Genomic DNA, 14,589 nt, shown 5'->3' with positions numbered 1-14,589 from the left:
CATGTATTTCTGCTTTTACTCTGTAATTTAAGTGTGTGTGGACAGCGGTCAGGTACAGAGGTACTGCAAACTATGGCTGGATGCTCCTAGTGTGGCTGCACATGTGCAGTAGGGTGACCATCATGCAGTATAACTTTTGAGCAAGAACGACAAGAAAGGGCTACAGCGGGTCAGACAGAGTAACTTCCTAATAAGAAAAAATAATTTTGCCTTACAATGAAAATGGGCAGGAACCATGGAAGACTAATTCAGATTACAACTGGAGATAAGCCTGAGCTGTAAAATTCAGATTCACAACTTTAAATACTGCCGCAACTTTTTGTTAATATACAGTATTTTAGCTCAGACTAACTTGATGGCCTTCTATGATGGAATGACTGCACTGGTGGATAAAGGAAGAGCAACTGATGTCATCTATCTTGACTTCTGTAAGGCCTTTGACACAGGCCCACACAACATCCCTGTTGCTAAATTGGAGAGGTATGGATTTGATGGATGGACTATTTGATGGATAAGGACTTGGCTGAATCCAGACGGCCACATCCAAAGAGATGCAGTCAATGGCTTGACACCCAAATGGAGATCAGTAACAAGTGGTGCCCCTCAGCAGTCCATATTGGAACTGGTACTGTTCAGTATCTTTATTAATGACACAGACAGCGGGATTGAGCACACTCTCCACAAGTTTGCAGATGATGCCAAGTTGAGTGGTGCAGCTGATTCACATGAAAGCAGGGATGACATCTCAAGGCACCTTGACAGGCTTGAGGAATAGGTCCATGAAAACCTCTTGAAGTTCAATCAGGCCAAGTGCAAGGTCCTGCACATGAGCCGGAGCAATGTCCTGCATCAGTACAGTCTGGGGGGTGAAGGGATCGAGGGCAGCCCTGCTGAGAAGGACTTGAGGGTACTGATGGATGAAAAGCTGGACATGAGCTGGCAACGTGCTCTCACAGCCCAGAAGGCCAACTGTACTCTGGACTGCATGAAAAGAAGCGTGGCCAGCAGCATGAGGGAGGTGATTCTCCCCCTCTGCTCTCATGAGCTCCTCCCGTGGATGGAGTACTGCATCCAGTTCTGAGACACCTAGTACAGGAAAGACATGGACCTGTTGGAGCAGGTCCAGAGAGGGCTGAACACCACTCCTATGAAGCAGAGAGAGCTGGGTTTGTTCAGCCTGGAGAAGACTCCAGGGAGACTTTATTGTGGAGTTTCAATACTTAAAGGGGGCTTATAAGATAGATGAAGAGAGACTTTTTACCAAGGACTGTAGTGACAAACAAAGGGCAACAGTTTTAAACTGAAAGAGGGTAGGTTTAGATTAGAGGAAGAAATTCTTTACAATGAGGGTGGTGAGACACTGGAACAGGTCGCCCAGAGAAGTTGCGGATGCCCCATCTTTGGAAGTGTTCAAGGTCAGCTTGGATGGGGCTTTGAGTAACCTGATCTAGCAGAAGGTGTCCCTGTCCATGGCAGGGGGGTTGGACTAGATGATCTTTAAAGGTAGCTTCCAACCCAAATGATTCTGTGATTTTGTGATATCAAGTTGACAGCTAGCCTATAAATTTCAGTCTCAGATCCTCAACCTTCAAGATAAAATTTGTGGGAAAGGCTTTTCCACCAAAATTACAGCTTTCACAACAAAAATTTACTTCAATTCTTCAAGCTGAAAATTGTACATTCCAGTGTGGAAATGGCAACACTTCATGCCGATGCCTCAGGAACTTGTCCACTACGTGACTCATCTTCTATTTTCTTTTATGTGCCCTAGATATGGTAGATTTCACCTCCCAAAGTACAAAGCCCTCCTCTCTTCCTAGAAATCCCTGCTTATAGCATAAACAGAAATATATCCACAGAGGAGAATGAAAATACAAGTTCTCATAACTACAATCCCTATACAGTATTATAGTGAATTTCCAAACAACCACTTGTTTGTTTTGGGGTTTGGGTTTTTTCCTAACGCATGGTAAAGAATTTCAACAGAAAGCTGCTACAGCAGCAACTTCAATGTTCAATGTATGTTGCAACAGCAGCAGCTTCAATGAGTTGGAAGTAGCAAAACAGTATCACCACTTTGATAATTTAAAACTAGACAGAGCCAATGCATCAGGGAGTGTATTGTTTGTAGCAATCACAGATGGGAAAATGAACTAATTAAGTGTTAGGTCTTTTCTGTCCAGGAGGAAATCACCCTTACCAAACCAAAAGTCTTCCATTTCTCACTGAGAACAGAATAAAAGAAGACAATCTTGCTAAATCAAAGTAGTCACACCATTAAATGTGCAAAGGGAAGTGATTTAGAGCAGCAAGACACAACTAACAACCTGTAAGTATGCAGGATTAAATGGAAAAGATCTGGAAGGGGAAACCAGACTTTGGATACCATAAGCAGAGACAGAGGGAGAGCTACAAATCAAATGGGCCTCCCAACCACTGTGTAACACTGAGTTTTAGAAGACCCAGGATGTTGGATGGGAGAGAAAGGACTATGCTGCCTGACTGCATGGATCTGCTGCTGCCTCAGCTACAAAGATCCACTGGCTCTGCCTGATGACACCATGGCTACAACATTTAATATCCCTCGCACTGAGTGATGTGCAAAGGAGCACAAACTCCTGCAGCCAGCAATCTTGTGAAAAAAAAAAAATTAAGTAAAATTTACAATGCCCTTGAGTAACTAAAGCTAAAAACCCCCCTAGCAGCCCCCTGGCAGTGGCCCAGCCAGACTCAGCAGAACTCATGCCAATGCTGAATCGCAGCTTCCCACAGCAGCATGCGTTTCCTCTGAGGCCGCCTGTTCAGTCGCTTACCAGCGCCAAAAGACGGGCACGGTGCGAGCTCCTTGGCAATGGTCCTCCCCGGGGATCTCCCACGCGCAGCACTGCAGCGCTAGGACCAACCCACTGAGGTCTGAAGATCACAAGCCTGCAGAGATCTCTGGCCACTCAGCGACTGCTCGGGTAAGACACCTGCAATGTAGCTGCCATGTACCCACTGCAGAGGGACGACACCGCGTGTTGCCTAATTTAAGAAAATATTACCCCTTCCACAAACCCTGTCTAGTTGAGTTGCCTGACTTAGGAACTGTATTAAGCTCCTTATCTAATCAATAAAGAGAGAGGCGCATCCAAAGGCTAACTATTTAGGTAGCCTAAGGTAACTAAGCTCCCAATTTAGACTTCTTAATTAGGTAAATACGGTGATGTCAGTTCTGTTTTGTCAATACAGGGAGACAAGCCTATCACTGGTGTCAGCTGATAAGAGTTTCTCATTTAGCTGACGTAGTAACCATTTGTACATTTTACACAAAAAAATACTATTTGCTGTACAGTTGTTTCAACAATTCTTGGATTTTTGGGGGCATAAATTATTAGAAAATTCTTGTGAGGGCCTGGAATTCTAATGATCAAGAATTGATGCAAACCTTTCAGGTCCTAGTCCTTAAACATACATATGAGCTCTAAGAAGGCAGAGTGGCACACTGGCATCATTGAAAATAAGCGCAAAGAGGACCCAGCAAAAATACTTTGTTTGAAAACAGCAATCTAATATTCTAAAAGATGGCACTGTTTTGGATCAATTCTGAGCTTTTAAAAACTTGACGATCAGAGTCTATTAGTTCTCCGGTACTTTACATAATCTGCTTTGTGAACTTTTTTTTTTTTTAATATCTTGAAATCCACTTCTTCAAGGCTTTTGTGAGGTGGGAGTAGGAGGTTTAATCACTTGCTAGCAGTTTCATTTCTATGCACAATAGGAAGGGAGCATGATGCTACAATCCCTCTGTGAAAGGAAATCCTGTAGAGGTTAGTAGGTGCTCCAAAAATGAAGCTACCAGTCATCAAATCATTCAGCATGTTTCATGCTGACAGAGAAGGCTGTCAGGGGAGAAAGTGCCCGTGTATGTTACCTTCAAAAAATCTCTTTACAATCTTCTTTACTCTGCACAAAAGAAACTCATCATGTCTTCCTAAATGAACATGAGACAGTGTTTACAGGCAATCCTGAAGTCTCCCCTTTCTTTGCACAAAGCATATTAGCAGCTGTGCAAATAGCACCGCAATGCCATGGGGACCACCTTCAAGGGGAGAGACTTCCAGTTCTCGATCAAACCATTGCTTCTCAGCTGAGGCTGCCAGAAAGAACACTGTTCAATAACTTCAAGCCCATTTTCTGTTTCACTTATGCATGTTAAATAGCATCTAATACCTCAAGGAATTTCAGTGAAACCGATGGGCGCAGCACACAGCAACGCAGCGTTCAGTGCAAACGAGGAGTGACTGGGAAACCCAAGGTTATAGTTTATTACGCTGATCCTTCTCCATCAGGCAATGATTTGTTCAATTTAAACTCGCTAATTCAGCCGCTGAAGCTGCTACATTTTTTCTTACAAATCTCTGAACTTTTTTATTCATCAAATCATTTTTTCATATCTATAGCCTCTTCTTACAGAAAGTCTCATGGTACTTGAAAACATTAATTTCATGACAATTTTGAAAGGCACAGACCTCTTTTCTGTCAAATTTAAAAAAAAGAAAGAGCAAGTAGTACACCTGAAATCAGTCATTAAGATGGCAGCAATATGTGTAGGAGAAATCTTGTCTCCTCGAACATTTGCATCTGGATTCTGATCACTATCAGGCCAAAGTTGCTGCTAAAATATTTCCAGAGGTAAGCAATCTACATTAAATAAGCACAGATAAGAATTTTACTCCTTTTATCGAGAGAGTTTTAAGACTTGCAAATCATTTTGGAGGGGCAGCAAGAGACCACGTTCTTCACTGAGGACTGAAACAACTTTTTGTAGTTATGATTCACCAAAGAAAATGGATGCTTGTAAGTGTCTGGCTGCCACCAAGATCTCCACAGAAGTAAAAGGCTTTCATCCTTTCAAACTAGGGCAATTTGAAGAGATTACTTGAAGTAAAAAAATGCAGGACATTGGCAGGCCCCAAAAGATGGACAGACATCACACTTGGGAATGTGCTCAATAAAACAATTAAGTTCTTTCTAGCTAAGCAAGACTTCGCTGGCTATAGTTCAAGGCTCAATTATAATGTCTGTTACAACGCAATTCTTATTAACGATAACTGTAATTGCAATGTTCACTATCCTCTTCCAAACCCAGCCAGCCAGCTTCCTGGAGACAAAGAATTTAGATTAAGTTTCTTACGTCCGTCAGTTTTCCTCTCAGATACACATGCACAGCTCCCGCTGAAGTTGTATACTTCCTGAACATGGGACCAGTGAAATAACACACTTCTGTACCCATCTGGCACAAAATGCTTTCATATAAAGCTAATGTACATCCAGTCATGCAGATACTGAGGCTCATAGACAAATACATGACTCCACGAAGTTGTTCTGAATTTACATTAGTCTTTTTGAGAGTATGTCAGTATAGACAAATCTCTGGCTATTACTATGTATGCTTAAGATTGGGTTGATTTTGATCCAAGAAAAATAGGCAGATCTGTTCTCTTCTTGGCAAGAGTTATCCAAGGGAATTGCATTATATTTGTATTGCGTTAAATGGAAAATGCTTTTTTTAATCATGACAAATCAAGCATATTCTATAAATTACTGTTAATCTGCATCTATGCAGTATGCTTTTGTTATTAAAAAAAAGGTAAAAAAAAAAAAAGGCTTTCAACTTCAGACAGAACCATAACTCTCAACACTACACCACTGCCAAAGCTAAAGAAACAACATAAAGTAATTTTGGTAATACACAGGATAAGAAGAGGATACGAGTTTGTACTCAGATCACTGGGAAAAGAACAATTAATCATTTGTTTTGCTCTAAATAAAGGCCTGCTTCCTAAGATGCAATGAATTTGTACAGCTCAGCTGAAATAAATGGAGTAGTAAATTATAAATCAAATTCTCAGTATTGAAATATTGAAGTGGAGAGGAAGGTGCTGATCCCTTTTCCCTAGTATCTAGTGACAGAACATGTGGGAATGGTTCAAAGTTGTGCCAGGGGAGGTTTAAACTGGACCTTAGGAAGCATTTCTTTACCAAGAGGGTGGTCAAACACTGGAACAGGCTTCCTAGAGAGTGGTCAATGCCCCACGCCTGTCAGTGTTTAAGAGGCATTTGGACGATGACCTTAGTAACATCCTCTTTTGGTCAGCCCTGAATGGGTCAGGCAGCTGGACTAGATGATCATTGCAGGTCCCTTCCAACTGAAATCTCTTCTCTCCTCTCTCCTCTCCTCTCTCCTCTCCTCTCTCCTCTCCTCTCCTCTCTCCTCTCCTCTCTCCTCTCCTCTCTCCTCTCCTCTCTCCTCTCCTCTCTCCTCTCCTCTCTCCTCTCCTCTCTCCTCTCCTCTCTCCTCTCCTCTCTCCTCTCCTCTCTCCTCTCCTCTCCTCTCTCCTCTCCTCTCTCCTCTCTCCTCTCTCCTCTCTCCTCTCTCCTCTCTCCTCTCTCCTCTCTCCTCTCTCCTCTCTCCTCTCTCTTCTCTCCTCTCTCTTCTCTCCTCTCTCTTCTCTCCTCTTTCTTCTCGCCTCTCTCTTCTCGCCTCTCTCTTCTCGCCTCTTCATGTTTGGTGCAACTTTGCGGACATTGCCCCAGACTACAAAGTCTATAGAAAATCTTCTCTGAAAGAAGTCCAGTCTAACAAGTAATTGATGATTTAATGTGCCTTTAGTCTCATTCAAACAAGTCTGTTCCAGTACACTACAAATACTGAACATCACCAGTTCCTCTAAAAGAGTAATTGTATTATTATCACAGATTTACAGGTGGCCAAGAAGAAAGATGGAAGAAGTTAAGAATTCAGATGTGCCATGATCTATGCAGGACGACACAAGAGAATGTCAGCTCCAAATAATTTGGAAAAAAAGCTGCCCTCTCACTATTAAGAGCAAATTTGGGACCAGTACACACAAAGCTTGCTTGAAGGCACACCACCATCCAGCAAGAGGGCCAGGAATGGGACTCAGCTTCCTGGAGTTCAGGTTTTACCCCACAGTCTCCAGGCAGAGCATTCACAACCTCAGCAAAGGTTTTGTTCAGGGGCATTTCTAACTGAAAGTCACGTTTTGTATCCCCTTCATAAATCTCTGAACATTCTGCACTGCTAATTCCTGTTGCCAGAGTCAACTAATTTAAATCACAGGAAACAAAACTGCAGAGAAAGCCTCAATTTTGTTGATACACTCCAGGACTAATGACACTGTAATTTGTTTACTTGTATTACTATCAGTACTACAATGTAACCTGAAGACCCAATCAAGATTAGGACGCCATTACGTTAGGCATGAAGAAGGAGGCACTTCATACCCCAAATTGCTTGCAATCTATCTATACGAGGCAGACAAAGTACAACTATCATTTTGCAGATGGAAAACAGAAGGAGTAAGCAGATTGCCAAAGGCTTTCATAAGCTCGCTCAATGAAATCTCTGACAAAAACATGACATAAACCATTGCTGCTAGAATTGTATTTCGGTGCCAATGCACCACCTTATCTATTAATCCCATTGCTTTAATATTGTGACAGGTAACTTTTGAGACACAACATAGATGCTGGATGATAAGAAGCAATTATTGCATTTGTTATATTTCTTAACGAACACATACAGGAACCTGACCACATTCTTCCATCATATACTAAGATTGGGACTCGGTTTCATGTTCTATCACAGTCCTCCTGTCCAATCTTCTGCAACGATCTGGAGCATCTATTTGTGTACTTAACTCAGGCTGTGCAAAGCTGAAAAATCAGTAGGTTATTTACAGTACCAAAGTCAGGCACTAAGGCGTCTCAGAAAGGGTAATTAGGTACATCTGAAGGGTAATCCAAAAACGCTGCTCTAATTGTAAAGCAGCCAAGAGCTAATCCTTAGGGAAAAAAAAAAAAAAAAAAAAAGATTTGCTTAAACTAAGATGTTCCTTCTAAACTGTTCCCTAGTGAGGTTCCACCTTAACTCCCACTGCCCCTGGAGTTTAGGACTGTCCATTAAGGCATCACGACGCATTTGGGAATCAGACCACAAAGTCTGCTTCTGAGATTAGGCACCTAGCTGAACAAGGAGAGAAAGAGGCAAAGCTGCCACTTTTAACAGCCTAATAGCTGGAGCAATGACAGCAGAAGTGTAAAACTCGATCACAGGTCTCGTTCATCTTGAGGAGACTCCAGTTGTCACTTCCCGCTTCTCCAGAACATGTAGGGTTGTCAGACTGGAAACTACCCTGCTGAATCCCTACCTTGGTGATGCATGAATCGTAAGATCCTGGAAGAGGAGCAGACAGGACTCTAATGTTCTGCCAAATACCTAGGGTACCAGCCTTTGGTTCTCTCTGGACTTTTTCTGCATGGACTGCCAGGGCAACTCACGCAGACAGCTTGTTCCTAAAAACCTTTCTCCCAAAGATGCTTCAGAAGCAAGCTACAGGCGTTTTACTCTTGTAGTGCCAGCGGTCCCCTCCTGTCCATGCTGTCTGCCATCACTCCCCATCACGCGGTAAATGCAATCTATGAGACTCCTGGAGAGGGAAGGCAAGATAGGGAAGCAAGACAAAACACAACCCACAGCCTACTCCTCATTTGAGTCTCCTTAAAAATTTGTAATTTGCTCTAGCAGAAGCAAACCCCTCCCAGTCTTCTCCTCCTCCTTGCTGGAAACTCTCACAACACGAATAATTACTGGACAGGCAATGTTTTTTCTATGCATGTGCAAAACCCCTAACCTTTCAAGGAACTGAAACATGGAACAACGACATTTGTGCTAAGGAGCTGTATTACCACACAGTGTGTGTGTCGGTATGACAGTGGAAGGGCTGCTGCAAGAAGGTACACGGCCTACCAAGCTGTCACACCTAGGCACCACCATATGGGAAAATCTTTGGGTTAAAAAACAAACAAAAAAAAAGTACAAAATTAATCCCTGAAGACAGGGACTGGAATACAACTCCTTCAACACTCCTGCATGACTGCCTGAAACAATTACTCACCCTCTTGCCTGTTCCTTTTCTTGCCGATGGCTCTTGCATTCTTCACTGCTGAATGCTCCAAGCTAAACTGGAGGGAGCAGGAAATTTCAGCTTGCTCCTCCCCAGGAATGTAATGGCTGTAGTGACGGATGTGGCAAATAGGCCTATGACCCTCTTCTGTTGGGAAAGGCAACTGAGCATAAGTTTGCCATGTCCGAAACAACTGTTTGGTTATTGTACATAAAGTGGGCTCCCACAGGCCGTGTTTTTGACTGAAAGTGGCTGTCTCTGCTGTACGTGATGCTGGATTCAGAGCTGTGTTCAGAGCACTCCAGTGAGGTTAGGCTTTTCTGGGGATTCAGATGATCTCTAGATCTTGGTGGAGCACAGCCAGTGCATGGTTCCCCCACTTCCCAGACCACAACGCCTCCCTACAGGTATCTGTGCCTAGTTCCAGAATGACACATAGGCTGAACATGGAGACAACTTGTGAGCTTTACATGCTCCCAATATCAAGTAGTTCTCAAAAGCAGGATTGTTGGATCACTTCCTTGCACCTAGGTGTCTTAATTTTTCCTGTCTCCCATTTTAGGTGACAAGACAGATGTTCTGGCTATCTCTGTAACTTAGCTACCCATGTCCTAAAGCAGGACTCTTAGGAGTGTGGTGGGAATAAGCATTAAGTACAGCGAGGCCTAATAAGATCATATAAATAAGACCGAGATCATTTCAAGATGAATCCCAGACACATCTAGAATCACATCAGTATAAAAAAAGTCAACTTGTATTCAGATAAAATAGTTTTAAATTAAAACTTGACATCCATATGTCACCTTTCCCACATGCTTTACAGACCACTGGAAGAAAACACTTTATCTCCTAACCATGGGCTCCCTTTAAAAATATTACCATGAAAGATTGCTTAGACATTGCAACAGCACTGGAACTGAGGTGATGAGCTTTTCCTGGTATCTGTTCCGAACCGGGAGTTAAAGAAGTTGCATAGCACCAATAGCTAGTTATATGGAGGAAGCACAGTTTATGCTGGAGATTGATTTAATGAGTTTTCATAACGTCTTTTATGTCAAAGCCAGCTTATGATAGCCTCATCTAAGATGGTATCTAACATCAGTAAGAGTATGCAGCATCTTATTATCTTTCCACATTTACCATTCACACTCTCTCTCAAGTTACCCAGCAAAATTGTGCTTTGTGGGAGCTATTGGCCTCAATTTTTTTTTGCCTATTTCAGTTGTGACATTTAAATTTATCTCAAACTAAGTGGAGGTGGGAGGTGACAATTTTATTTCATAAAAACTTTTGAAGTTTGGACCAGAACAAAAACGTATCTTTCAACATCTTAACAAAATAGCTTCAAAACATCTATTTTCAGATCCAAATTACAAAAGAATGTCTGTAATAACTGAGACTGACATGGGAGACACATGTGTTTTAATTTCTTCTAATTCAAACTAGAAAACCTCATCAGGATACTCTGAATATACAGATGTATAGGAGCTTAAACCCAGACATCCTATATCCCAATCCACGGCACTAACTCCCACATAATCTTCTGAAGAGTGGTATTATTGAAACTATATAAAAAGCTTCTTGAAAATACAAATAGGTTTACTTCATTAGTTATATTTACTGGAAATGTTCCCACCCTGCTCCAGCTGTAAGCTACAGAAGCAAGTACAAAACTGAAAGAAAGCAACAGTTACCAGCGAGAATTTTCCTTTAACACTGAATGCTGGGGGAAAACATTACCTCGCAGATCTAGGCCCAGATCAGTAGCTCTCAATCCCCACATCACCTGTGTTTTGCCTTCTTAAGGAAAAGATGATATAAAATGGCAGCTTTTGATGTGAACTTCCCAGCTGGGGACTCAGACTGCAGAGGTCTTTGCATTCCTTTGACAACTGACATAACCATATACAAAACTTAACGTTACAAACTTATTTGAAGGACGTTTTTCCTCTGCGCAAAGGTGCAGCACAAACAGGCCCATTAACCAACTCACCACGTAAGATTCACACAAGTCCATAAACCACGTGTTAAATAGACCTTGTACTGATCTCTTCAATCGCGAATGAATTTTACTGCCAATGTACAGACACATGCTTTTAATATATATACAATCATTAATTATCTGTATCGAGATCAGAGGCTGGAAAAATATGAACCCACTGTTTCACACTTGATTTCATTAGCTGGTATAATGGCTTAAAGAATCAGGTCCACAGCTTCCTCTGTTAACTTCTCACCATTAAACACCACATTTGGCAAATCTACTAGCATGCACATATAGATACTGCAGCCTGAACTCGTCAGCTAGAAGTGAAATATTCAGGAAAACCATCAGAATATAATCAAACGGACTAAAAGTAAGAGAACAAAGCAAAAAATTACAACAAACGCACTTGAAATGGTGAACCACTCTTGAACACAAGGCAGATGGTATCAAGAGAATATTCAGAACATGCCTTACCTGTGTAGTGCACCACACACGTCTGACCCTTCTTTGGAAATGTCCGTCCTGTTAAAATTATAAAAGGTTATTCTTTTATTTTCTCTGATCGACCTGTGTGGCTAGGCAGGGTTTATCTTTTAAGGGGAAAATGCCAGACTGAGATTTATATCGACTATGCTTTATCAAATCACTAATATGCAAGACAGGAATGGATATGGTTTAGGGTAGAAGGCCCCAGCTTGGCTCCCATTTAGTGGTTAGATGAAAGAATATTTTCATTATGTAATTTTCCCTATAGTGTGGGCATTATATACGCATTTATATTCTGTAAGTGCAAAACGACTGCTAATACTTCATGGATTAGAACTTTAAAATTCTCAGAATGTTTTCATTATAATTTTGCAAATAAAGTCTTAGTTTGACACTGTGGAAAAAATTCCATTTGTATTCACACTTCTAATGCCTTTCACTCAAGACAGCTCTAACAAGGGCATCTTTAATTAGTCGGGAAGGGTTTTGAAAAAATTTTCACATACAAAGGCAGTTTCATTTTGTAGCACTGGGCAACAGTAAAGTGGTGATACATTGAGCTCTTGCAAGAACCTCCTAAAATTTTCATACCAAAAGGAAAAGAAGGCTTAAATTATTTTCTTGCCACTGGAAAACAAAATTATCACTTCCGTTTTACCTGTTCTAGGTACTGCCAAAGGCACTAAAAGCTAAGGGAAGCTCTTCCAGGCTCAATTAAGTGCCAATGGCACATTGAAACAGCTAACCTTGACTTCTCAGGTAATGCTGGCCAGGGGAGGGCTCAGGCTCAGAAGAACTTAAAAGTATGAATGAGACCAATTATTAAGCAACATCCTTGCCAGAAAGCAGGAAACTGGGGATTCAGATAGAAATCGAGGCTCGTATCTTAGTCGGCTTTCTGGCCTCTTTAGTCTGAATTAAAATGATAACATGCATTACAGGGTGCATCGCAGGGCATAAAACATCAAGTAGCACAGAAGCTACATACTTAGGGTTTCTATGCCAAAACCATCACGAGCAGTAAATGGCAGGGGCAGACTAATATGATGAACCGAGATTTACAGCATGAAACTGAGAAGATGGTGCTCCCAAGCGTCATCTGAACAGCCTCGTATTTGGCTGCAATACCTCCAGCTGCGGGCTGCACAGAGCGCAGTACAATAGGTATCCAGTCAGGGCACCACTGTAACCCTAAGGTAGGATTCATTTTGTTTAACTTTTATCATCTAAATCATGGGAAACTACCATATGCCAGTCTCCTGGGCTTCCCCTATTGCCAGTGGCGAATTAGCAGTGACTTGAGAGAAACCCAGCCTATCCAGAGAAAGGTAAGGTGAATTATTCTCTGGAAATGGCTAAAGAAAAAACCTAGAAGACTGCTTTAGACTAGCCACCTAACCTGAGAAAAGTTATGCAAGAAGATGAATCCTACCCTTGGTAAAACAGGTATTATTCAAACGATGCACTAATACACAGAGATGTGAGAAAACGAGCATCAGACCTTACTGACACATACTCTACTGTGTGAATATAATACCAACAAAGTCAATGAAGCTACATAAATTCACATCAAAGCTGAATTAAAAGCAGAGATTCTCAGGACCACTGACTAGCTGTGGTTTTAAGACAGTGTTTAAAGTCAGCTGATTTTGATTAAGACTTGCAACCAAGAGAACTAATCCATATAACCTTATTTGGAATAGCATATTGCTTACAAAGACAGCCCTGATCTATTTAATAGCTAGAAAGTACTATTATGAGGTTAAGTTCCACCCTTCTTTCTACTCTCAACCCAGCAACGGCACTTATACCCACTTCAGTCATTCTGCGTTTACATCTGTGCAACCAAGAGAAGAATTTAATCCCCAGAGCTAAACAGCACAGAAGGAGAAGCCAATTTAAGAGCATACACAAAGAAAGAAAAGATACTGGGCCAAGAAAGTTAAGCTGAGCTCGACTTGAACAAATTATTTACGGTTGTGTACCAGCCAAGGATGAATCTGGCCTATTGTACACATACATACGGCTGGATGTTCGAAATGACGTCCTCTTAAGAAAACCAAACCCAAACCCTCATGAAATGGTATGATAACGCCACAGAAGAGCAGAACACCACGAACTGGCTCCGGAAAGCAGAGCCTGAGCCCGGCAGCGGCTATCGCCACCCGGGCTGCACCTCAGCCCGCAGCAGCATCCCCCGTCTAACCGGGAGAGGGCAGGCGGCCCGGCCGGAGCGCCGCTGCCGCGCCGGGAGAGGGATGCTGACCCCAACGGCCGGTGGTCCCCGGCGAGGCTGGGCGAGGACCAGGGGAAAGTTTGCGGCGGGGCGCGCTCCCCGCCGAGCGCCGCGGCCCCGGGACGCGCCCGGCCCCGCCGCTGCCCCCCGCGCCCGGCCGCCAGCACCGCGCCCGGGTTTGTGCAGCTGTCAGCGGATGCCAGAGAAAAATCCCCAGCCCCCTCGCCGCCCCTGCTGCTGCTGCTGCCGCCGGGAGCCGCGGCGCCGCCGCCCGAGGAGCCGCCGGCTTCCCCCGCCGCCGCTGCCGCCGGGACCCCGGGCGGCCGCCTCGCCCCGCTCCCCCTCTCCCCGCATCAGGGGTACGTGCCCGCGGGGCCGGGGGGCGCGGGGGCGGCCGTGCCTTGCCTCCCGCACCCCGCCGCCTCCCCGCACCGCGGCCCCGCGCTCCCGCCTCTGCGCGCCGGCGGGGACGGCGGCTCCCCCCGCTCTGGGAGCCCCGTGCGACACCCGCCGGGTCGGGTCGCCGCTCGGACCCCGGCGCCCCCGCCCCCCACGCCGCAGGGCTGCTCCCCCCGCCACGATCTCGTACCGTCTCCTGGAGAGATGGTCTCGATCTCTACCCCCATGGCGGCGGCGCGGCTCGGTTCAGCACCCCTCGACTCGGCTCGGCTCGGCGCGGCCCCGCTCCCCGGCGCGGCCGGACCCCCAGTGCAGGCATGCCCCTCCGCGGCCGGCTGGCAGGGGCCTCCCCAGCTGCCCGTCAGCCGCCCGCAGCCAATGGGAGGCCGGGGAGGGGAGCGGGGTGGGGGGGCGCCCGCCCCCGCCCAGAGCGCCGGGGGGCCGCCGCGGCTGAGGGGCGCCCGGCGGTGGGCCCGCCCGCCGGCATCTGCCCTGCGCCGGGCCGTGCG

General features: G+C 44.5%; 1 protein-coding gene across 1 annotated transcript in view; it reads right to left on the bottom strand.

Annotated features, from left to right (window-relative positions):
* The window catches only part of FKBP1B (FKBP prolyl isomerase 1B), a 47,681-nt gene extending 33,374 nt beyond the window's left edge, over positions 1 to 14,307 (bottom strand). The window contains exons 1-2 of the mRNA XM_086461623.1: positions 14,271 to 14,307; positions 11,434 to 11,481 (exon numbers count right to left, since the gene is read on the bottom strand). Of these exons, the coding sequence (XP_086317749.1) occupies positions 11,434 to 11,481; positions 14,271 to 14,307 (85 nt within the window). The remainder of the gene's footprint in view (positions 1 to 11,433; positions 11,482 to 14,270) is intronic.
* Between the last annotated feature and the right edge of the window lie 282 nt (positions 14,308 to 14,589).

The sequence above is a fragment of the Leptosomus discolor genome, chromosome 2 (assembly GCF_034619465.1).
Source record: "Leptosomus discolor isolate bLepDis1 chromosome 2, bLepDis1.hap2, whole genome shotgun sequence".
Classification (NCBI taxonomy): domain Eukaryota; kingdom Metazoa; phylum Chordata; class Aves; order Leptosomiformes; family Leptosomidae; genus Leptosomus; species Leptosomus discolor.
Note: the sequence above shows the minus strand (reverse complement) of the source record. Positions and strands in the feature narration are given on the sequence as shown.